The following is a 24,303-nucleotide window of genomic DNA, read 5'->3' as shown; positions in this document are numbered from 1 at the left end:
TTAAAGTTTCACGGGTGCGCATGAGTCCACCATTGTACACGTGGTCAGCACGCGGGTCCACCTGCCATCGAGTATGCCCCGTACAGTGTGTGCAGGTCCACCATTAAGCAGGTGGCCAGCGCGCGGGTCTGCCCGCCATAGAGCATGCCCCGTACAGTGCAATGATAAACCACCCTGGGGCTGTGCGTGGGTCCGCCGCCCTGATCTGTATCATGAATTCAGGGAAAAGATTGGAAGAGAGGATAGACACAAGTATTAAATGGGGATTCGGATTGGAAGGAGATAGATATAATTATTAGATGGGAATTGGAAATGGGTTGGAAAGGGCACGGCCATGTGCACTTTGCAAGTTGCCAGCATTTAGGGTGCCGTTTCTTCCATCTCCTCGGTACGTGTTCCGTGCAGCGTGGGCATCGTGTTGGGTGCGCTTTCTGTCCAGTGAGTGGAAATTACGGCGGCACGTGCCTTTGGCAGGCTGTGATTTCTGCAGATCACAACCTGCCAAACTCTTCTTGTGCAAACTGCTCCAGTTCTCCCAGATTTGAAGGGTGCCTTCTCCCAACTGCTGCTCTCAGATCTCCCCACAGGTGTTCAATGGGATTTAGATGTTGACTCATTGTTGGCCACTTCAGAACAATCCAGAATTTTGTCTTGAACCATTCCTGGGTGCTTATTGAAGTGTGTTTGGGGTCATTGTCATGATAGAAGACCAATGACCTTCGACAGAGAACCAGCTTGCTGACACTGGGTTGAACATTGCGCTCCAAAATGCCTTGGTAATCTCCTGATTTCATGATGTCTTACACACATTCAAGGCACCCAGTGCCAGAGGCAGCACAGCAACCCCAAAACACCAGTGAACCTCCTCCATGTTTGACTGAAGGGAAGGTGTTCTTTTCTTTGAAGGTTTCATTTTGTTTCATGGAAACACAGAGATGGTGTGCTTCACCAAAAAGCTCAAATTTGGTCTCATCTATCCACAGGACATTCTCCCAGAAGGATTTTGGCTTGTTCAGGTGTGTTTTGGCAAACTCCAGTCAGACTTTCTTATGTGTACAGGTCCACCATTAAGCAGGTGGCCAGCACGCGGGTCTGCCCGCCATCGAGCATGCCCCGTACAGTGCAATGATAAACCACCCTTTGCAGTGGGGTCCTCCTGGGTCTCCTACCATAGAACTCCCTTTCATTGCATTGGTGATGGATGGTGCGAGTTGAAACTGTCATACCTTGTGTCTGAAAGTTAGCTTGTATCTGCTTTCTCCACCATTCAAACAATCCTTCGCTGCAATCTTCGATCAAGTTTTCTCTTACGACCATGATCATGGAGGTTGGCTGCAGTGCCATGGGCCTTAAACTTCCTGATAACATTGCATGCAATGGACACAGGATCATCAGGGTCTCTGGAGATGGACTTGCAGCCTTGAGATTGTCCATGCTTGGCTACAATCTTGTGTCTGACCTCCTCAGACAATTCTCTGGTTTTCTTTCTTTTCTCCATGCTCATCGTGGTACACACAGTGATACAAAACAGCAGAATGACTCCTTTTTCTCTATTCAAACTGGTTGAATGAGTGATTTTTAAAATTGCAGGCACCTGCAACTCACCACAGGTGAGTTCAATTCCAAAGTAAAGGAGAATCACCTGCTTGAAATCTAATTATTTCAAGCAACTTCTAAGATGTGCCAATAATATTGGCCGAATGTGGGATAAGCTAAGATCGAGTAATTTTTTCAGCTTTTTTTGTTTTGTTCCACTGAAAAACCAAAGAAATACATATGTGGATATGAAAAGATTTTTTTTATTTCAACAATTTTCTGGAAGAAATGGTGCATTATTTGGAAAAAGTGCAAGGGTGCCAATATATTTAGCCACGACTGCAGATACACATATATACAGTATATCCTAACTATCATTCACAGACCGGTGTTTGTTTATCGCGTTACTTCTTCAGTTCTGCACAGACGACATCCATACTTACGACATAGGATCAGCATGACCCCAATTAAAGTATTGGGGATTTATCTTTGCCAGTGGTCTTGTGGGGGAAGGGAAGGAGGAACGCAAATTCTCTACATAAATGTGTATTATTTAGCACCGCCTCGAGGTGGGGGAGGGTATTAGAAGTCGCCAACATTTACAATGCAGAATTCCTGCCCCACGTTGTTCAGTGTGATGAGGTGTTTTGAATTATCAGCAGTGGGTATGTTTTTTCTTCATGCATGTAACCCGGGTTATTTGTTTTGCCTACACACTGCCAAAGTAAAGGTTTACATCAGAAGAACGCGTTGCATGCTTGGAACAAGATTGCCCGTCGGGTGGGTACTCTGCTAGTATAATATAATATACAGGCTTATACACATTTTACGCAACATTGAATTATTTATATATTTCCACGACCAACACAAAGTATTATAATAATAGGAGATCCCTAACAAGGAACTTTAATAAAGCAGGACATTAGGTCCAAAGCCTGTGCTATTATGACCAACCTGTTTGTTTGCCCATGCTCTATCCTTTCAAATGTTGAGCATCAAGCAAGGAAGTAGCACGTACATTTTTAAAGTCTTTGGTGTGACTCGAACATTGAATCATCTATTAATTTATATACCTTTTACCATTCTATTACTTACATTCCATCTTGAATGATTAATTTATCGATATGCAGATTACCATCTCCACCACCTCCACACAACGTTGAATTATTCCTACATATTTTGCCATCTGCATGACCAACACACCATCTTGAATTATTTATTTATCTATACGTATACAGTATACACTTTACCATCACCATGACCAACATCCTGCACTACCTTAAATTACTTATTTATATCCACTTTCCCATCACCGTGACTGACATACCACCTTTAATTATATATTCTTTTCTATAAGTTACACTTTACAATCTCCATTCCCTCCATATTCATTTATTTAGTCATTTCAATTGGTGTATAATCTACACGTCCCATTTTTAAGGTACATATGGGGGCTTTGTCCTCGATGAGGATTTGTGTCCTTGTTTACTAGATGTTGCTGTGTGCTCCAAATGCTGTGATGCAATTCATAATAAAGTATTGCATCATCACTGCTGAGGGAGGGGTCAAATAGCTCCCTCCAATTCTGAGCTCAGCAAACATTGCCTCAGCTTGACCCTTGGCGGTGTGAAAACGGCTTTGGTTCACTGCCTGAAATAAGGATGAATTTCATAGCCAATCACACTAAACAATGGGAGGGGGGGTTGAATTGATCAGAATTTTTACATGCAGGGATGTTGAAAATGTTTACTTTGGCATCTTTACTTGCTGCGTCCTGCATTATCACAATACTGTGAAAGAGAAGTCCCATGAGAATGTGACAGCAATCTCACACTTAGTCAGAGAGTAACAGATGGGATAAAAAGGTGTGGCTACAACTTACAAAGCAAACAACTCTGGAAAGTATTCCAAATGCCAAGTCAAAGTGGTTCTCCACCACACCATCACAGAATACAAGGAGATGTTGGCGCAACGATTTATTATTGGTGGTTGCAAAGTGAGGAAAGCAATATTTGATGCCTTAGAGAAATGCATTGGTTCCACACATTCCACAAAGAACCAATAGGCATGCAGACTTCTGGAAAGGAACCCCAAGATGATGACATTTGAAGGCGAAAGTAATGTTCACAGCCTTAAAGACAAGGCAAAAGCCTCAGAGACTTCAGACAGGCAGGCTGCAGTCTCTTCCCTCGCTTCAGACCTCGACAAAAATCACAAGCTGGTAAAATACTTGGAATACGTATTTCAATCCTGACTAATCTCACAATCTCTCTCCGAAAAGACTGTCTAGAAAATACTCCTGTCTACTTTCTTAACAATCCTCTTGAGAAAGTTCTGTCATTCAAACTCCTGGGTCTCAGTAAAAGTCATGATCTTTCTTGGGCAACCCCCATTTCAAAGTTGGCCTCGAAAGCCAGTTGCCTACTGGACATCCTCCGTCGTGCAATGTCCTTCTTTGGCACATCTGAACACCGATCCACCTACAAGGCCATCATCCGCAGCTTGATGGAGTACTGCTCTCCACTCTGGGCAGGCACCTTTGCCTAACACCTTGCTCAGCTTGACACTGTGGAAACCAAGGTCTTTAAGATCATTGGAATCTCCGGTGATGAAGCTGGGTGTATGGGCCGATCACTTTCAGATCGCAGACAGGTCGGTGGTCTCTCTGTCTTCTACCACCTCCTTTCTGGATCTTGCACCCTCTTCTTGTGCTTTGTCCTCTCCTCCCCCCCCCCCCTCCAGGATACTGTAGGGCACACGTGGTCCACCATCAACCCCCTTCTGATGAAACTACCTAAATCCAGGATCACTCCTCAACTCCTCTCATGTACCTATTTTTCCTACCTGTGGAACTAAACTCCACATGGTCTTCAATCTCATTCTTCCCCTCCAGGTCTTCAAGACAGCTGTTCATCACCATCTAACATAATTTCCCATCCAAAACCATGATCTTCTCTACCATAGTTAAACCACCTACCCCCACCCCCACCCCCAAATTTTGCTTCTGTAACCATCTACATTTTCCATCGGTCCTGCTGTTGGCATTTCCCCCATTCTCTTTTCTGCTGTTCCTTTTATCTGTTGCGTCCTGATCCGTTCAGCATTTTAGCTCTTCCACGAGCTTTGGAAGTACAAGATCATGTTGTCAATAATACCAAGACGCAGGAAAGGTATGTCGAACTACAAATCACCCAGTGTGTCTGCCACAGTCTCAAAACACTAAATCCAACCGGAGTAACATCTGAAGACAATTTCAACTGCTCAGCATATCCTTCATCGAGTCAAGACAGATTCCTCATGAGGGTTTGAGGATACTCACGATGTCATATTGTTTGTGTGGTGAACCGTTCCTTGAAAATGTTTTTGCCAAGGACAATGAGCTGGTGTGGCTTCATCATCACGCATTTCCGCAGTGGCATTTTGAAAGAGAAAACGAAAGTGATACTTTGAACAACACTCCACGAAAGGCCAAGTAATGTTGTTCAAGAGGGATACCATGACTTATGCATATGTATCATCACCTCATAGGATACCGCACAATACTCGTTCTTCTACATCGTCAAACATGAGCATTCGGTTTAAATAGATGCAGCAGCCCACTGAGCTAACTTAATTTCGGAATAAACGAATCTCTGCAAAACAAATAATCGAACTGTATTTTACCAGATTTAGCAGAAACAAAAAAATGCCTTTGCTTATGTTTTGCGACTTACCTTGGAAAAAATAAACAAACTCCCTGACACAATTAATTTTGAATGAAAAATAAATTCAGCTCATCAAGTGATTACCCCTGATAGGCATGCTCCCTGGACACGTGGTCCAGTTGCAAAAGTTGTAAAATAGGGGGCACACTTATCTTATATATTATTTCCGAGTTTGTGGTTTCGTGTCGCGCTATCTTCGACTTTGTTCTGCGCTCGAGTAACGTGATATTCGGCTTACATTATCTCAAAGACCATATGAGGTGCATGGAACCAAAAAAAGTAAATAAAATGGTTCTGAAACAGTGAAATCATATTCCACTTACTGCATTAAAGTAAAATTACTACTGATACTCTGCATCAGTTCCTTTTTCAAACACACCCACCCCAACATGTCGCGCAGAACGCGGGTTATGCTCGTATGCATTAGTTGGAGGCGAATGCCGATTCTTCATGCAGGTCAATATGATTGTATCATATGAGATATGATTGTATCATTTTCAACACCAGCAAGTTGCCTGTGCATGTTAAGGGGATTCAAAACAGGGTAGGGATGGAGAAGGCAAAAATGCAAATGGCATCTCATGTCATCGAGCCCGCAAGCTGGGAGCAACAATTCACATTCATTGGCACATCTGAAGCGATTTAAATTCTCTAATGGTGGCAAAGTGCTCCATTTTGAACTGTTTAACCGATTAATGTAGCTTTTTGATGCCTCTGGTCCGTAATATAAATTTATATTGATGTCAAAGCCAGTGACCAATTGTAAGTTAACAGCAGGACGATACTATATATATATATATATATATATATATATATATATATATATATATATATATATATATATATATATATATATATATATATTTATATATATATATATAAATATACCCTTGGACTACAATTGATTCACATATGAATACATGTTAAACATTGTGTACTTGATGAATATACCTGTATGAGATTTACAATTTAAGCAGGACAGCATTAAACAATGCAGTGGTGTGTTCAGTTACCAAGCAGCAAGCTAGTGCTTGCCAAGCCAGTCGTTCCTTATCAAAGGTTTCAAATGGAGTGCTTAAGCCACTTTGGTAAGCACTCTACAAGAAACTTTGAAACTGAACACACCCCAGATCATTGCCAGGATATACTGATTGCAGTACGGACTAGAGAGTAGATATATCATCGAACACCTTACCTCATGCAGTGTTCCAGTATATAATTCAACTGAAATAAAATAAAGATTGTAAAAGTCGCATAAAAAATAAATCCCGAAGTTTACCACTGTCTTATACACCACCTTGTTTAACACGTTACATGAGTTATTTGTGCCTGTTGTACGTGTCCTTTATGACGTCCTGAAAAACAGAACATTTCCTGTTTGGAATGATTTTCAATTTTCTTTGATTTCCAGGCAGACAGAGTTTAAATTTATTTTTTTTTAATCTCATTTCTCTTTCTGCATGCACGATAGGGATGAATTCAGACAAGGTCCTACTAAACTGCTGGTTTGTTTTCCAATTTGTGTTCAAAATGTAACAATTCATTGAAATCAAGTTCTTCCTCAATCATAACCTGAAATTTGTAGACACACGGACAGACAGACAGAAGTGAACCAATGAACCAAAACACACACACACACACACACACACACACACACACACACACACACACACACACACACACACATCATTTTTTCGGTAATAAGTGAAATTAGAGACGGTCATCTTGTGTGGTGGAGGAGGCGTGGGGTGGTGGGTGGAAATGGAACCTGAATTGTGGTGACTCCACTGTCAAAGGTTGAAACTGTTCAGGGATGAAGCAATTTGGTCAGGATAAGTGTGTGCAAGGTGAATTTTTTAAAAATAAAACAATTTTTTTTAAAAAACATGACTTACGACAGATGTAGTCGTTTTATTTGTCATGTCGTCAGTTTAAACATCTTTCTCCCAAGATCTCGTGATAATATATACTGTATTACAATAAGATAAACTTGAAAATAAAATAGGAATCGCTATTATTTTTGATCAAGTAAAGATGTGGCCGGCAGGATAGCTGGGAGGAAGGCTTACTTGCCTTTGAGCTGTCCGACTTGTGTTTGAATCTCAACCCAACTATTAAACGCTTACCCCGGCGTTTCGCAGGCAGGGCATTGTTGCGTGTGCCGTCTACCGGAAGGACATCAACACGGGAGTCTCTTCTACGGGCACTTGCATTAATTGGTGGAAGTTGACGACCCCAATCTTTCGTGAAGAGTCGGTGAGTTATTGCTGGCACCCTGGACAAATTCCAAATTCCTGCCCTGACGGATTACTGGGAAGGCAACTGCAAACCACCCAGTACGTGCCTTGCCCACGAACTGCTTCAGCCGTACCGACACTCTGTAAAGAGTATGGTGCATGGATGATGAAGTTCAGATGGAATCATGGGTTCAAAAATAAACAAATAATTGAACCCATCTTCCTATCCCGAAGATTGTTGGCTTCGCAAGTGGAAACAAGTGCCATCCCGATTTTGTTGAAAAAGGCCCTTCTACACAAGCTAAATGCTCGAGGATCCAACGCAAGGCCCGTGAAGAATTCTCCAACAGGAACAAAGCACCCTGAGAATTCTTCACCTCCTTAAACATTTCAAGCAAAATAATAATCACGCAAGAAAGAAAAGAAAAATAAACCGACGTGCTGTTCATACCAAACGGTGATGGCAACACGACCAAAGCTGTTTACCAAACGTCACCATTGGCAAGTGGCTTCTGAAATCATGCAAAGCCTGGCAGACAGCTGTGCAGGTACCAGAAGATTGCACACAAATGGAGGTTTGGAAACTACCTGGTCAGCATTACCTACAAACATCAACCGATCGCACCCACTTCAAGCAAGTTACCCACGCCGTTCATTCACACACTGGCCAGCTCAAACATCCCAAAGTGCTTGGATTGAATACCGTGACACAAAGCAAAATACAGTTAATTGATTCAAACGCTATTAGAGGTAGCCGATTACATACTGAACGACAACATATCGCACTTAGGACGCTGTTGTACAGCTATATCCCATGGCAATTTAAGCATCCAGAAAATGAGGTTGTGTCAGACTCGTCGAGGGTTAAATTGCAGTTCAAGAGAAAAACAAGTTAAATCGGAATTAAAGGAGAAACCACTTCTGTACCAACATGTTAGCAACCAGCCTGTGTGTTCATAAAAGCATGAAGTGAAGAGACAATTCACCTCAAGGATCCAAAGCCAGTTTGGCAGTCAACTGTACATTTCGTATTCTCCATTGTCGGCCTCGATCTATATCTCTATCTCCCGTCCCTTTCCTCAACTCATCCTCAACCCAAGTCATGCATTACCTTTCTTGATTCACCCGATAAGATGCATCTCGGCATAAACTCCAGCGGAGTATGACTGCCACGAACCACGAATACCTTAATAAATAAATTAATTAAATAATCAACCGCGGTCGACCTGTGAGCAGTACATGCCTTTGGTATCACTAAATACATTTGTTAAAGTGTTATTGTAGCTAGTTCAGTGTAATAGTGTGTTAGCACACGATTACCGAACTAGATATAATAACACAAGGGAAACAAGACAGAGGATTCAACAATGCAGAGCCATGCCAAAGTATAATAGATTGCAGTAGATCTGAGAACTAGTGTACACTCACTAACGTACCTACAGGACCATTGCAATAGCATCTCCTTGAACATAATCCACAATCAAGGTGTAAAATCAACTGGTGGTTCAATTAGACAACTTTGTCGATCCGTGCCCGAGAACGACTGGGTGCACTGGTGGAGCTCGGTAAAGACAGAGAACTTTGGCGAACTGTGTCTAAGGCCGCCCAGGCGTGCGAGTTGAGCCCATAGAATTTGAGGCAAACCAGCTTGGAATGTGGCCAAGGAGGCCAGGCACACGAGTTTAACCGTGGTCTGAGGTACGCTGCAAGGCCCGAGAGCAATGCTGTGAAACACAATTTTCTGTGGCCGCAGATGCTGCACATATGTGCATTCTTTACTTGTAATGGTCAAATTAAACAACTTTGTTACAATTTCATTGTTGAAAAAAGAAAAACGAAAGAGAAGATCTACAGAGTACAGTATGTAGATTATATTAGATCTGAGAATGAACGATCTATATTAAAGTAGATATCCATGCGATCAGCCTCAGTCTTTCCCTGTCTATCTCTCACCAAACACACAGATCAATTTCCCATCCCCAAGAGAATGGCCGATACCAACAAGATCACAGTTAAGGGGGTGTTCGTTGTGCACCCATCATTCCCTCCAAAGAGTTTTTGATGAGTGATGTAGGAAATCAAAAAAAGTCTTTCAGGTTAAAAAAAGAAGAAGAAGAAGAAGACGAGGAAGAGGAGTTTTTTGTCCTACAGTAACTCAGGCTCATGGAAGAGCTTGCATAGCATGGTCCACATGATTTGTCACAACTGCAAGTAAAACATTCTCTCGTCTGTTTGTTTAAGTATTGTCAGTTATGTTGAAAAAATTGGTTTGTGTTACGAATACACAGTAATAACTACACGTCACTTACAAGACAAATTAATCAAAAAAATTTTTTCGAGAGGGTGAATGAAAAGTACAAGGGAAAACATGCGTACGGATGTCCTACATAATGCATCAGATGCAGGAAGGACAATTGTCCAAGTCTCCTGCCCTCGGGTGTGCTTCTGCAACAGGACAATGCCAGGAGGGACCAACACCAAATATATGTGGGATGTTGTACCACACCTGGAATACAGTACAGATCTCCAAGCCTCAGCACACAGTATCTTCTCCTATTATTGGTGAGTACAGTCAGTCCTGCACTAATTTATTATGCTTCCGCTGACAAAGTCAGCGCAGGCATGACGTTTTCAGGTTGTCCGTCCGTCTGTCCATCCGGTTCGGCAGCCATATTTTTTAAATATGAAAACCTTCAAAAACTCTGAAACGGCTGAACAGTTTGAGGTGAAACTTTACAGGTATGATAGCCTGTCCATGAGGAACACAAAGTCCTCCACCCATGATGTCATAGGTCACATGGTTTTACAGCTACGATTTATTTCAGGAATAAACCTTTAAAAATACAGCATTCTTCTCCAGAATGGCTTGACAGATCAAGGGGAATCTTTACCACATGTTCACTAAGCCTTGGGGATACCACGGTGTTCACATCTTCCATCTGCTTGTGAAACTGCTAACATTACTGCATTGCATGATACTGCACTGCATTGCAAAAAAAGTGCAAAAACGAATCCCCTGAACTACAGACTTAACAGCTTACTACCAATCATCAGCAAGGTCATGGAATCCATCATCACAGATCATATGAAATCCTTCCTTTTCTCCAACAATCTCATGTCATATCACCAATTTGGTTTCAGACCAGGTCACTTCACCTTGGGCATGCTGCTAAAACTCACCCAACAATGAATCCATCCATCCATTGGGACCATAGTCCATACTCTGTGCAGATCATTGGTGCTGCATAAGCAGTCTCCTTGGTTATTAGGCACAAGCCTGGACGGGTCGCAACTCCGTCACAGGATACCAGCAAGATGACACTCATTTTGCCGACCTCGGAAGGATGACAGGCAGAGTCAACCCTACCTGGTATTAATTCAACAGCTGAGTGGGATTTGAACTCAGTATCCTAGGATCCCAAGCCCACCACCCTAACCATTAAGCCAACACCAGGCATAACAATGGATGGAGGCCCTCAATGTCAGACATGAGAGCACGGCGGTCTCTCTGGACAGATCTCACGCTATTGATACAGTCTGGCATCCTTCCTGCCACAGTCTCCAAACTCTCTATCTATAGCATCAAAGGTCAACGCTACACATGGCTTACTGACTTCCTCCACTCTCATAGCCAATGTGTGGCTCTGAACGAAATCCTTTCATCTCCTCTCCCTGTCAAGGCTGGAGTGCCCCAAGGCAGTGTTCTGGGGCCAGTGCTATTCCTGATGTTAACCAATATGATCTTCATTAATGATCTCTCTTACTCTCTGGAAAAATCTTCTTTATCTATTAGCTGATGACTCAACCCTCTGCAGTGATATCCCTCTTTCTTTCAGCAGGCAAGCTGCAGCCTCTTCCATCTCTTCAGACCTTGAAAAAAATTAATCACGAGCTGGTCAAGTACTTGGAATATATATTTCAATCCTGACAAATCTCACTCTCCGCATCTCTCTCTGAAAGGACCATCTGGCAAACCGTCCTGTCTACCTTATTAACAAACCTCTTGAGGAAGTTCAGTCATTCAAACTCCTGGGTCTCACTATCGGCCATAATCTTTCTTGGGAAAACTACATTTCAAAGTAGGTCTTCATAGCCAGATACCAACTAGGCATCCTCCATTGTACAGAGTCCTTCCTTGACCTACAAGGCAGGACGCTGTACAATGGAGGATGTCCACCTACAGCTTTCATCTGCAGCTTCAAGAAGTACTGCTCTCCCCTCTGCAATGTCTCCCCTGCCTCACACCTGCGGCTCCACGGGGCGGAGACGTGGCCCATATGCCCGAACGCTTTGCTTAGGAGATGTGGGGTCGACTGGCATTTCCAGTTACACTAACATTACCCACCAATTCTGACTGGAGTTATCCGGACCGATCGTGACTGCAATTATTTGGAGTCAGGAGTGTAGGATTCGGTCCCAGGGTTATCGTACACCCTGAAGCCAAATTGCGGAGAATGCGTAGATTATGCCTAAACTCACCACCGCCATGTGAACAGAACCAATAGGGAGCCAGTTGGTTGGGCTCCATTGTAGCCTTTAGGGAAATGGAAGAGGAAGCCCCCCCCCCCCGAGAGGGCGAAAAAGAATTAACCCTCTCAGATGCTACTCCTGAAAACACCTCCCGAACAGCAACTTCAGTGCCCCCTACGGTAGAACAAGTAGTAGGGAGCATCAGGCTTGCATCACCATCACAGCCCGACAAGTCAACAATTAAATGCCATGATGGCTATGATGGACAGCATGAGGCTTGGCCAGGGCAGGTTGGTGGTTGGGAAAGCTGAGGCAAAGGCTGGGCAGCTTGACCTCATTATCATCATGCTTACGGCCGTTTCCATGCTTGCATTGACCTGTATGGAAATAGTGACGTTGTGCGAGGGGAGCAACAGCAAATGGTGGAGAGAATGGAGACCTTGGCGGGAGATGTGGCGAGTGTGTGGTGTGAGAGGGTGACTGGTGAGGTTAGATTAATAGCAGGGCTAAGAGGCATATAAGGGGTGACAGAGACAGCGCCACTAAGGGCTGTCACCCCTAAGGAACAAAGGGGACCATGGGAGGTAGAGATAGACAGAAGTGAGTCAAAGCCAGAACGCGAGATAGAAGTAATGAATGATTAAGTATAGAGCTGGAATGTGAAACAAATACTTAAAATAGAAACGGGCAGCACAGGAGGAAATAAAGTGCACAGAAAAAGAGAGGGTTGAAGCATGTGCGGTGGAAAATTTGTACAGGGCACATGTGGTCTCGGAGGTGTTAACGGCACAAGAATCCATGCCGCGGGGGTCGGTGGAGCGACCAAATGGCAGAGCTGAGCCAGCATTTGCCACCAGGATGAGGTACGTAGACACACGAGTTATTAATGGTACAAATAGAGAGAGAGTGGGCATTGTGAAGGGACTCTCAACAAGGAGGTGTGTGTGCCTATGTGTGCGGTTCGGGATTGAGGCCGCAGGTGAACCACTCATGCCAGAATCCATTGCCACGACACTGGTGTGCGCAGCCAATGCTGAACTGCTGGTGTGCGATCAAGCATGCACTTCAGTACTCGATAAACTGCCGGCGAGCAAGGTTGAGGTCATGTGGCCCGAGTGTGTCAGCCCGGGTGAGGATGAGAATGCAAGTTTCATGGATGCACCATCCGAACTCACGTCCGAGATCGCGGTTCGGGTCGAGTAAGCCATGGGACCCTGAGAGGCGATCCAGATTTGTGGGCCCGGATACCCAGGGAGAGGACTCGAGGCGCCAACTGCCAGCCAGTGCCAAGTACACAGGAGGGAAGCCAGAGAGGGCTCCCCCAAAATTTGGCTTGGAGCAAGTAGCTCAGTGGCGACATTCCAGAGTAGGCAGGCGGGTAGGCCTAGGAGTCACACTGCCCAGTCACGACATTGTGTGGAGGCAAAGAAGGAAAAATTGAGGGTCAGGCCCAAACTTGTGAGAGCACCAACACATGGGATGATGGGTAAATTGGTTGTATCGAACCACTGTAGAGGGAGACTAATGGTAAATGAAAAGTGTTTTTGATAATTCCAGAATAGAGTGGGGATGCTCCAGCTTTGCATCATTTTGGATGTCTGTGGCCTGTGGCCGCTGGAGAAACAGGGTGGGGTAATTGGATTTTGTGTGGACCCATTGTGTCCCAAATTTTTAGTGTAGGGGTAGGCACACCCCCCCTCCACCTCCCTCCTTCAGAGGACTCAGCCGGCAAGCTTTGTGAGGCACGCCACCTTATCATCTTTGCCACTTTATGTGCCTTGGTCTTCCTCCTGAGAGATAGGATAGTTTATTGGTTTAGTGGGCCCCGGGAGGGACAGTTTAGTTTAGCAGGGTTTAGAGGGGCAAGAAGAGTAGCATTAGGAATCGACTAGTTTAGTGGGACAGGTAGGTTAGGTTAGGTCTGAAGCCAGCTGGTTACCTGCTGTCACCGCACGCTCCAGTCAGCGAGTGCTATTCGAGGCCGGCAAACATCTTCCGGCCCCACTTACCGCTTGCCTATGCCTTGCCAGCCAGTTACCACAGCATTATTCACTGCCAGGCATGCCATTGTTCATTCACCTGCTGTGACCTTGAACCATTTTGCAGTGTCACCTGCTTTTGTTCTTTCCTGTGGGCCATAAAGACCAAAAACTTCCTTTTTAAGGCCACATGGGTCATTGTTTCAAGGTCAATGGGCCAAAAGGGTCATTATTTTTATTATGAGCCACATGGGTTGAAGACAGTGTTAAAGACCACATGAGTCAAGAAGACTTTGTGACAGCCATGTGAGCCACTGTGTACATTGTTATGAACCTTCCAGACTGAAAACTCACCTTGAAAGGCAAATGGGTCTGTGAGCCATTTTTATCAGCACTCCAGGCCATCTCAAACAAAGGGCAAAGGAATAGACTGCGTTTGGAAAGGGTGTACCAGACCGGGGGAATATAATGGACTTAATGGACTTAATCGCACACACTTAGGAGAACTCTCTCAGTACATCCGCCCTCCAAACCACACGTTAAAAAATTATATCCCAATATAGAAGTACAAGTACGTGTACAATGAGAGAATGTGCAGCCTGAGAAATGCACCACATCTTTCACAGAAGAAAATGAACTGTTTTGATTTTTTTCTTGTATTTGTGGGTTTAGATTAGGTGGGAGTTATCTTGTTGGTTAAAGGGAGTTAGCCATTTCCTCTGAGTACCCCCCACCCCCTTCCCATATAATGTTTCTAACCTGGACAGCCCATTGCGTTGAATGTTTCCTTCCCGCATCTGTCTCCATCTAATCCCTCCAACCCCCATGGGAACCGACCGTAATTTGGGTTGGTCTTTTCGTAGTTTGGTTGTGGCTCAAGAGCTTCTGGCTTGGCTCTTTTAAGGGCGGGAGATTCTTCTGGGGTTCCAGTCGTCGCTCCCCGCGTTTGGGTTCCCTCAGATCCTATCAGCGGATTGTGGCACAGCTCGTGGCGGGCAGGTAAGCGACGTGCCATCGTGGACAAGCTGCTGTTAGATCTTAGTACACTGAGGGGAGAGGTGGGGGGGGGGGTGTCATGGTGTGAACATCATGGCCTTCAGTGTTTGGCACAGTCCCAGGACATCAACCGAATAAAGAACAGAGTGCAAGGGCGCCATTCACCATGGTCATGGGGGACACCTGCATCCTACAGTAGCCTCAGGCGTGCAACCACCAAGCGGGACATGCGACACCAGGTTGGTGGGGGGGGGTCTGTCTCATTTTCCCCAACTACGTCTCTACCTCTATCACTGTCGGATGATTGACGGACCCATATCGTAAAAATGGCAAATGACTGTAAATATCCGATATTCCGAGGGTCGCGAGTGCCATGTACGGGTAAGAGAAATGTTTGCTTGTTCTTGAATATTGTGAGGTGCATACAGTGCCTTCAGAAAGTATTCACACTTGAGTTTTGTCACATTTTGTTGTGTTACAGCTGGAATTTAAAATGGATTAGATTAAATTGTTTTATCACCGATCTTCACAAAATACCCCATAATGACAAAGTGAAAACATGTTTTTAGAAATTTTTACAAATTAATTAAAAATTGAAAGCTAAAATGTCTTGCAATCCCTTTGCTATGACACTCCAAACTGAGCTCAGGTGCATCCAATTTCCTTTTATCATCCTCGAGATGTCTCTACAACTTGATTGGAGTCCACCTGTGGCCAAATTCAATTGATTGGACATGATTTAGAAAGAAACACATATATATATATATATATATATATATATATATATATATATATATATATATATATATATATATATATATATATATATATATATATATATGAGGTCGCACAGTCCCTAGAACTCAGAGATACAATTGTGAGGAGACATACATCTGGGGAAGGGTATAAAACAATTTCTGGAGTGTTGAAAGTTCCCAAGAACACAGTGAGCTCCATCATTAGGAAATGGAACTACCCAGACTCTTCCTAGAGCTGGCCATCTGACCAAACTGAGCAACAGGGCAAGAAGGACCTTCGTCAGGAAGGTGACCAAGAACCCAATGACCACTCTGACAATGACAGAGTTCCGTGGCTGAGATGGGACAAACTGCCGGAAGAACAACAGTCTATGCAGCACTTCACAAATCTAGGCTTTATGGGAGAGTGGCCAGATGGACACCACTCGTGAGAAAAAGGAACATGACAGCACACCTTGAGTTTGCAAAAAGACACATGAAAGACTATGAGAGCATGAGGCAAAATATTCTGTGGTCTGATAAGACAAAAATTGAACTCTTTGGCTTGAATGTAAAGCGCTACATCTGGCAGAAATCAAGCACAGCTCATCACCCATCTAACACCATCCCTACTGTGAAACATGGTGGTGGCAGCATCATGCCATGGGGATGCTTTTCAGCAGCAGGGACTGGAAGACTTGTAAGGATAGAGGGAACAATGAATGGAGCCAAATACAGGCAAATCCTTGAGGAGAACCTGCTTTAGAGTGCAAAAGACCTCAGACTGCAGTGAAGAGTTACGTTCCAACACGACAATGACCCCAACCATACAAACAAAGCATCACTGGAATGGCATCAGAACAAAAATGTGAAAGTTCTTGAGTGGCCCAACCAAAGCCCAGACTTGAATCCTATTGATAATTTGTGGAAAGACTTGAACATTGATGTTCATCGATGCTCCTCATTCAACTTGACAGAGCTTGAGCAAATCTGCAAGGAAGAATGTGAGAAAATGCCCAAATACAGATGTGCAAAGCTGATAGACATACCCAAAGGAGCTTCGACAAAGTATTGACTCAGGGGGCTGAATACTTGTGTATATTTGATATTTCTGTATTTCATTTTCACTTGATTTGTAAAAAATTTCGAAAAACATGTTCTAACTTTATCATTATAGGGTATTATGTATAGATCAGTGACAAAAAAAAAAATGTAATCCATTTTAAATTCCAGCTGTAACACTACAAAATGTGACAAAAGTCAAGGGTGTGAATACTTTCTGAAGGTACTGTATGTGATTGGAAATATGAATTGTGTAAATAAACCCTTTTGATCTCTGAAGGTGTGGTGCATTCTGTTCGATTCCCTACATTCTTCCATATTTCCCAATTGTAAGATCTGTCTGTGTGGAAATTTCCATCAAGGCAGATATCCACACCAGGCTCAACAAAGTAGCACAACTGGGCCAAAGGTCGAGACATACTGGTTATGTGACCATATATGGGCATCTGGCACACTCAAAGCCAATGAACACCAGGGGTATGCAAGTTCCCCGTTTGCCTGCCAATCATCGCCTGACAGGCCATGTTGACCAATGGGAATTTGCCATGGGTGTTCAGATACGTCCCGTGAGAGATTATAAAAGGTGCATACACCACGGTGTGCAGGGTTGTTGCATTTTATTCTGGGGCTTCTCGGTACCTGCTCACTTCATGGTGCTTTTTCAGCAAGTGGTTTGTGTGCTTTGTGATGCATGGTGCGCTGCAACATGGTTGGACCGGCATGCAAGGAGCAGGGACAACCCCGGACCAGTCTGCCGCGCATCCGGAGAAAAGACCCATGCATCGAGCGTGGAGCAAGTTTCCTTTTCCCTTTGTCCCGTCTCATTAACTCTCTGTCCCGTGTGCCCCCAATGAGTGGATAAGGCAATCGTTGTTTTTGCCAACAAGGTCCCAAGGACGTGCTGCGTTATTGATCTATTATTTATTTGTTAGTCTGTGATCACTGCACTGTGGCCAAGTTCTTCTTCTTACCCCAGAAATCATAAATCCCTTTTGATGGACTCCTGTGTCGTCATGGGGAGCAGGCTTCATAATCGCAAAGCAAATTGGCAAATTAACCCGTTAGATGGGCAGATTGGGTTCAAACTAAAGGGCTTTAAAAGTAGATCGCCGACAGGCTCGTTCGGCCAATCTTGTCAGGCAGATTTGCCACAGTCGTGTCTGAGATGCCAATTCACACCCAAATTAAGCGGCAGAAGCGGGGGCTTTCTAGACCCTTACCCGTCGGGGGAAGGAGAGTCTTCAAAGACCGCACGACCGTAACAGTGGTGCCAAGAGCGCAATTCGGATGAGAGGGGAACACCAGGCCCCCTAAAATTCAAAATGAAATCCATCCATTGGGACTATACTCTGTGGAGAGCATTGGTGCTGCCGAAGCAGTCTCCTTGGCTATTGCGCACAATCCTGTACGGGTCCCCACTCCGCCACAAGATACCAGCAAGCTGGCACTCATTTTGCCGACTTCGGAAGGATGACCGGCAGAGTCAACCCCACCTGGCATCAATTCAACAGCCAAGTGGGATTCGAGGATCTCAAGCCCACCACCCAAACCATTAAGCCAACACCAGGCAATAAATGATGCTTCACCATTGAGAGATAGGGCCAAAAACGATACACAGCACGATATCTCAAAAAGTTGTGAACAGATTTGGATGAAACTTGGTAAACACGTTGGGTGAGTGACAAGGACGAATTGATTCAATGTTGGTGAAGATCCGAATGTGGATCCGATAATTTTTTTACATGATTCTTCACCATTGAGAAATAGGGCTTAACTAATATGTAGCATCATATCTCAAAAAGTTGTGGATGGATTCGGATGCAACGTGGTGGACAGGTTGGGTGTGTGACAATGACGAATTGATTCGATATTAGTGAAGATCTGAATCGGGATCTGGATATGAGGATTATTTAATTCTAAAAGTGATTCTTCACCATTGAGAGATCGGGCCAAAAACGGTATATAGCGAGACATTTCAAAAATGTATTGGGCCCGATATGTTCTCGTGAAACAGGAATTGCGAGGTGGAGGAATGAGTTCTACCGAGTGCCCTTCTAGTTTCAATTGTGATATGTTTATTGTTGGCTGCCACCCACCTACCTCAATATTTTCTTGAAGCCCAGGAACCAAACCCCCTTATTCCCATAAGAAAGTGGTTTTAACTATCGCAGTTTTTAATATTGCAGCATTTTCTAGGAACTTAACCCCTGTTGTGTTTAAGGGTTTACTGTATGCATTTATATATGAGTGCAGGAGCTTAGGTGGCAGAACTGAGAAGTTTGTGTACCGAGGCTGAGGTGTATGTGTACTGAGGTGCGAAGAGGCCTCATTCAACTCCACAAAGTTTGGGTTGAGATGGCAATGGGATGAAGTAACCTCTTCCTTTTCTGGACTGACCTGAAAAACTTCGGTGCAGAATTAGCAACGACGATGCTGTTGGTGAACGATCATACCATACAAACGGAAATCAAAACGTTTAAAGATCTAACTAGAGAGTTCATAGAACACATTACCCCATGCAGTGTACAAGTCTATACAGTCCTTCAATTTACATAAAATAATGATATTAAAGATCTTTTTCATGCCAGTTTCGCATGACTGAAGCAGTCTTATACACCACCTTATTTAACATGTTCAAGCACTGCAAAACTGGAGGTTATTGGAAGTGATAAGACGATTTGTGTTCTGCAGTGTTCAAATGTATAATTCAATTTAAATAAAACAAAAATTGTAAATACCATGTAAAAAGTAATTCTGGAATTTACTGTCATTGATGCAATGACTATTACACCACCTTATTGTGTTACACATTACATTAGCTGTTTGTGCCTGTTGTTTGTGTTCTTTATGACATCCTTAAAAACAATAAGTCTCCTGTTTGGAATGATTTTCAATCTTGTTTGACTGCCACACAGGCAGAAGAATAAAAATATTGTTGCGGATTTGGAAAGCTATCGCACTCAACATTCAGGTCCTTTAGCTCAGTTATTTCGGTAAGTACATGTTGCCAGTTTTAGGGTCCCGACCCTAGTCTAATGGGTAATTAAATGTTCCTGCGCTGTGAAGTTGTTTTAATAGTCAGGTTTCTTTTAGTTATTTTTTTACACCACCAACTACATCATCGACTCCACCACTGACCGCACCGCATCGCCCACACCTTCGCTTCACTCCCGTCACCACGCCACCTGGCCAATTGGGGGGTTTGCCACCCGTTTTGGCGAATGAGAGGAATGACGAGGGTGCATGCGCAGAAGGTCGTCCGGTGTGGAAAAGGCAAAGTTTAGGGAGGAGCCACGCGGTGGCCCTCGACCAATCGGCGTGCAGCGGGTGGGGTGACCGCGACTCAGCCAATCCGGGCCCGCGACGGGAGAGGGCGGAGTTGCAAGGAGGCTGTTAGCCCCCCCCCCCACCCTTCGAAGAGGGGGAGATAAAAATAGCGCGGTCTGCTCTCGCGGAGTCGTTCCCCTGTCGATGCATGGTGTCGTTACCCTGGCGTTCTGGTCTGGCGCATTCTGCGTATTGTTCATCAGCGTTCTGTTCGGGGATTGGCACGTTCAGCGCATTGTTCTTCGGCGCGTTCTGCGCATTGTTCTCCGACCATCCTGGTCGCGCACGAGTTCGGAAACGCGTCTGCGGACGGAGGGTCTTCTTCCACCAGCCTGCGCCCTGCCGGCTTCGCCAGCTTGGATCTTCCGGATCATGCAAGGGGTCCCGTTCGGTGCCGAGGACCAGGTCTAAGATAGACCCTTACCTCCAGCTCACCTTCCCTCCGAGCTGGGGGTATTAATAAAGGCGATTGTCACCATCGCTGTCTGCGTGTGCGTGTGTCTGTTTGTGGCGCCAGTCTGAACAAGTAGAAAACTGTTAAGTGCTTTGTGTCCTGTACATACGTGCATTGCCTGGTATTCAGTTTAGTTCTGCTCTTTGTGTTCCCTCGTTCCCCATTATTATTGTAAAATAAAACCCCAATTGTTAAATGTACTCAGCTCGTCGTGTCACTTTCTTCATTGGCTGAGCATGCCGTGCATGTGAGGGATTAGTCAGCCATTGCCAGGGTCACAAGATAATCGGGCCGGCGGAATTTGGTGATACCACCGCTCGGCTACGCACACGGAACGGGCCCGCTTAAGCGGCTCGCTTCCGTACGAGTTCCGCCGAGGGTGAAGTACCCCGGTAGCTGGATCACGTGGGTACTTAGGTAAGTTGAAGTTGGCAATTAACCCTACCCCACGTGATCTCCCCATTGGTGTATTTCGGTCCAAAATAACCAGGAACCGTCGACCCGGACTTTTCTGGGCCGGTGATCTGACATTTCGGGTGATCGAGCCGAGGCGACCACCGCTCCATTGAGGGTCGTGCTCGTGACAGTCGACGGGAAACCACAACAATATTATCTCGCTTGTCTCTGCACTTACACGATTGGGACAAATTCAGAGACAATACTGTGAAACGACAGGTTTATTTTCCCATTTGTGTTCAAACTACAACATTTGATTTTAATTGCATTGTTCCTCGATCATAAGCTGACGTTTGTGGACAAACAGACTGACGGACATGAACCAATTGCTCAACCCCACTTTTCACTTCGGTTGTGTTGGTTAATAAGGTTACCGAATACAAAGATGCCAGACATTTGGAAAGATCTATCGCAGCCTTTTCACAAGAAAATTAAAGCACTGGAAGGCACAAGGATACTCAATTTGTTTAATGAAAACCTCAAAATAAAACAAGGAAAAAATCACTAAAATAGATTGGTCTGTATGTTCCCATCTGAACCCTCGATTCATGATGTATGGTTCAAATCCACTATACCAAATGTGTTCGTCAATTGTTCGGTTCATCCACCTGTTGTACCCATTCCTGAAGGGATCAGAGAATCAAGCTATGTTAATTTCTCTGTCAGTGAGTCCGCACACAGATCTACAGTGATATAGATTGTTCGTTCTCAGATCTACTGGAATCTACACATCACGGTAAGGATCGGCATTATTTAACGGCCCGTTTACTGATGTTCTTGAAATTCATTTTCAGAGTACATTGATGTCTCCCAAAGCCCTTGTCCTCCACTTGATTTACACACATTCTATAATGATCCTGAGATCATTGCAGAATGTGTACATGTACAACATATATATATATATATATATATATATATATATATATATATATATATATATATATATATATATATATATATATATATATAAAACATTTAAACAATTTCATGTTGCTGTGTACCTATTCAAACTGAAATGATTGACTTTGGATAACTGGCATCAAAATTCAAGATAAAATTCCAAACTCAACACAAACATAAAGACAGATAGGATGAACGTACACACAGAAAAGTTTAAGATTATTGATGTTACAAATCAAAAACAATTACAGCACAGAATAAAGGCGAGGGATTGTCAAAATTGACCAAAATGACATGAAGGAATAATTTTTTTTTTTAAATGTCCATGTTAAGAAGACAAACCTGGAAAGGTAAAAGTGTGTTGGTGTTCCCATCCGAGGTGTATGCATTGTCATCCACCCAGCAGCCTTTCCCATACAAGGACCGACCAAACTTCGGTTGACCAATAACACCACCGCCGCCACCGCCATAGACCTGATAATTCTTTTCCAATGAAGAAACCACAGCACCCATTGCAGGCAAGCCAGGGGGTGAGACCATGGAGTAGGCAGGCTGAAGACCCCTCCTTATTAACTGTGGAGCAAGAGAAGTCATACCTCCGACACAGCCACCACCATCACCAACACTATTAGTACTACCACCACCTCCACCACCACCACTACTCCAGGCCACCCAAGGCTGTGACCAAGCAGACACAGCCGCCTTTATGGCTTCTTGGTGCTGCTGTTGCTGTGACAGTGGGCCAGGGAATTGTTGAAGACCGAAACATGGTTGAGAGCCAACGGGTGAAGTTCGATTCATCTGCTGCTGCGATTGTCGGTTGTTTAGCCGCTGTTGATGATAAGGACTCATTTGGGACTGTTGCTGCTGTTGCTGTTGCTGCTGTTGTTGTTGGTAATGTGGTTGAAGGTCTTGCTGCTGCTGTTGCGGGTAATGAGCCTGAAGGTCTTGCTGTTGCCTATTCTGAAGATGTTTTTGAGACTGTCGTTGGAACTGTTGATGTTGCTGCACTTGAAGGTCAGGCGGTTGATGTGCTGCGAAGGGGGTCCCGAAAACTCCGTTGCCGGGAAAGTTTGTGAAGATGACCGTGCCGTTGGTCACGTAGGTCGGTGATGGCTCCTTACTGTTGGCCAGGACCGGTTGGCCCCACGAATCAAAGGAATCCACGGAAGCAGCACCTAAAGGTCCATCATCAAAGCCCAAGATCGGTTGTGGCTCCAGAAGCAAGGACTCCACCAGAGACTCGTCTCGGGGTCCCAAAGACTCGATTTGAGGAGACTCCGGGGACAGCTGGACCGAGGGTTCCTCTTTACCTTGCGATTCGTTCCTCAATTCCGCTTGATCCGTCTGTTCTTCTTGCCCTCGCCGTTCCTGCTGGAACTGCTGACGTTTCTGCTGTTGTCCCTTCGACTCGATGTGTTGCTTGTGCTGCCCGGCGTCATCGGGCTGTCGCTTGTGCGGTTCCTTTTTCAGTGGTCGTTCCTGCGACGACAATGACGACGACGACGACGACGACGACTCTGCAGACGTGGAAGGAGATACCAATTCTGGCGCTAGGCAGAAATCTCCCATTTCGGGGAGGTTGGATTCGAGGCCAAGCGCGACACGTACCGCTCAAGGGGAAGGGTCCGGAGTTGAGAGGGGGGGGGATATATGGGGATGAGGGGTAGGGGGGACAGCTTGATCTGTGAGGATTTAAATGGAGGTTGTGCGTCAAGTGGTAGCAATAACAAGAGGGAGAAACAAAAACCTTCCCCCTCGCACCTTCACCTCACGGATTATCTTCACCTCAGAGGAGCGTGCGCGAGCCGACGCCGAGGGAGCGCATTCTCCGCACACTCGGGCTCCTCCACCCTCACCGTGCTCGCGCCTCACCGAATCTGCTCACTCACCTCAGCTCCCCCTCACCTCAAGTCGACCGCTGTCACGACTCGGCTCGTGCGCGACCAATCAGGTCACTCACCTTGCCGATTCGTACCTCCCCACCCCACTCTTCCAGGCTTCCCGGATTGCTCTTCACCCCCCCCCCCCCTCCTCCTCTACGACCCCAACAAACACCACGATTCCATTGAGCCTTAAAAATCAATCGGATCGCCACTGGAGCAAAAAAAAAACAAAGCAAAAAAAACAACCGGAATCGAACAATAACTAAATAAATAAATATCTCCTCAATGTCATCCACACGTATCCCCGCTTGTTTCTACTTCCGGTCATTGGATCACCGATCTCCAAGAAACGTTTATTTTATGTTTTGTTTTTAATCCTGTACCACAGGAAGCTGACGTGTATCTTGTCGATTATCCAGAAAGTGTCAGGTCGACTGTGTTTGCGTGTACCAGGGGGTCTCGGTGATTCCTGAGGTAAACTCTCCATGACAGTGAAGCGTACGACTACTGTATGATGTTTCGAGTAGTTTCCGCTCAATTAAAAACCGATTCACTGAAT

The 24,303-nt window shown here is 44.8% G+C and overlaps 1 protein-coding gene across 3 annotated transcripts in view; it reads right to left on the bottom strand.

Moving 5' to 3' along the window:
• The window catches only part of LOC147033123 (cytoplasmic polyadenylation element-binding protein 2-like), a 121,600-nt gene extending 97,713 nt beyond the window's left edge, over positions 1–23,887 (bottom strand). Inside the window, exon 1 of one of the 3 annotated variants that reach the window (XM_085871222.1) lies at positions 22,201–23,887. In XM_085871222.1, coding sequence (XP_085727348.1) covers positions 22,201–23,430 — 1,230 coding nt within the window. In that variant the 5' untranslated portion in view covers positions 23,431–23,887. Of the gene's footprint in view, positions 1–8,463; positions 8,603–22,200 lie in introns of those variants that run through there. The other 2 variants (XM_085871223.1, XM_085871224.1) reach the window with 2 other exon arrangements.
• Positions 23,888–24,303: the final 416 nt, after the last annotated feature.

Source organism: Eptatretus burgeri, chromosome 2 (genome assembly GCF_056783735.1).
Source record: "Eptatretus burgeri isolate ZD-2024b chromosome 2, Ebu_testis_v1, whole genome shotgun sequence".
Lineage (NCBI taxonomy): Eukaryota > Metazoa > Chordata > Myxini > Myxiniformes > Myxinidae > Eptatretus > Eptatretus burgeri.
The sequence above is the reverse complement of the archived record's forward strand: the minus strand, read 5'-3'. Positions and strand labels throughout refer to the sequence as shown.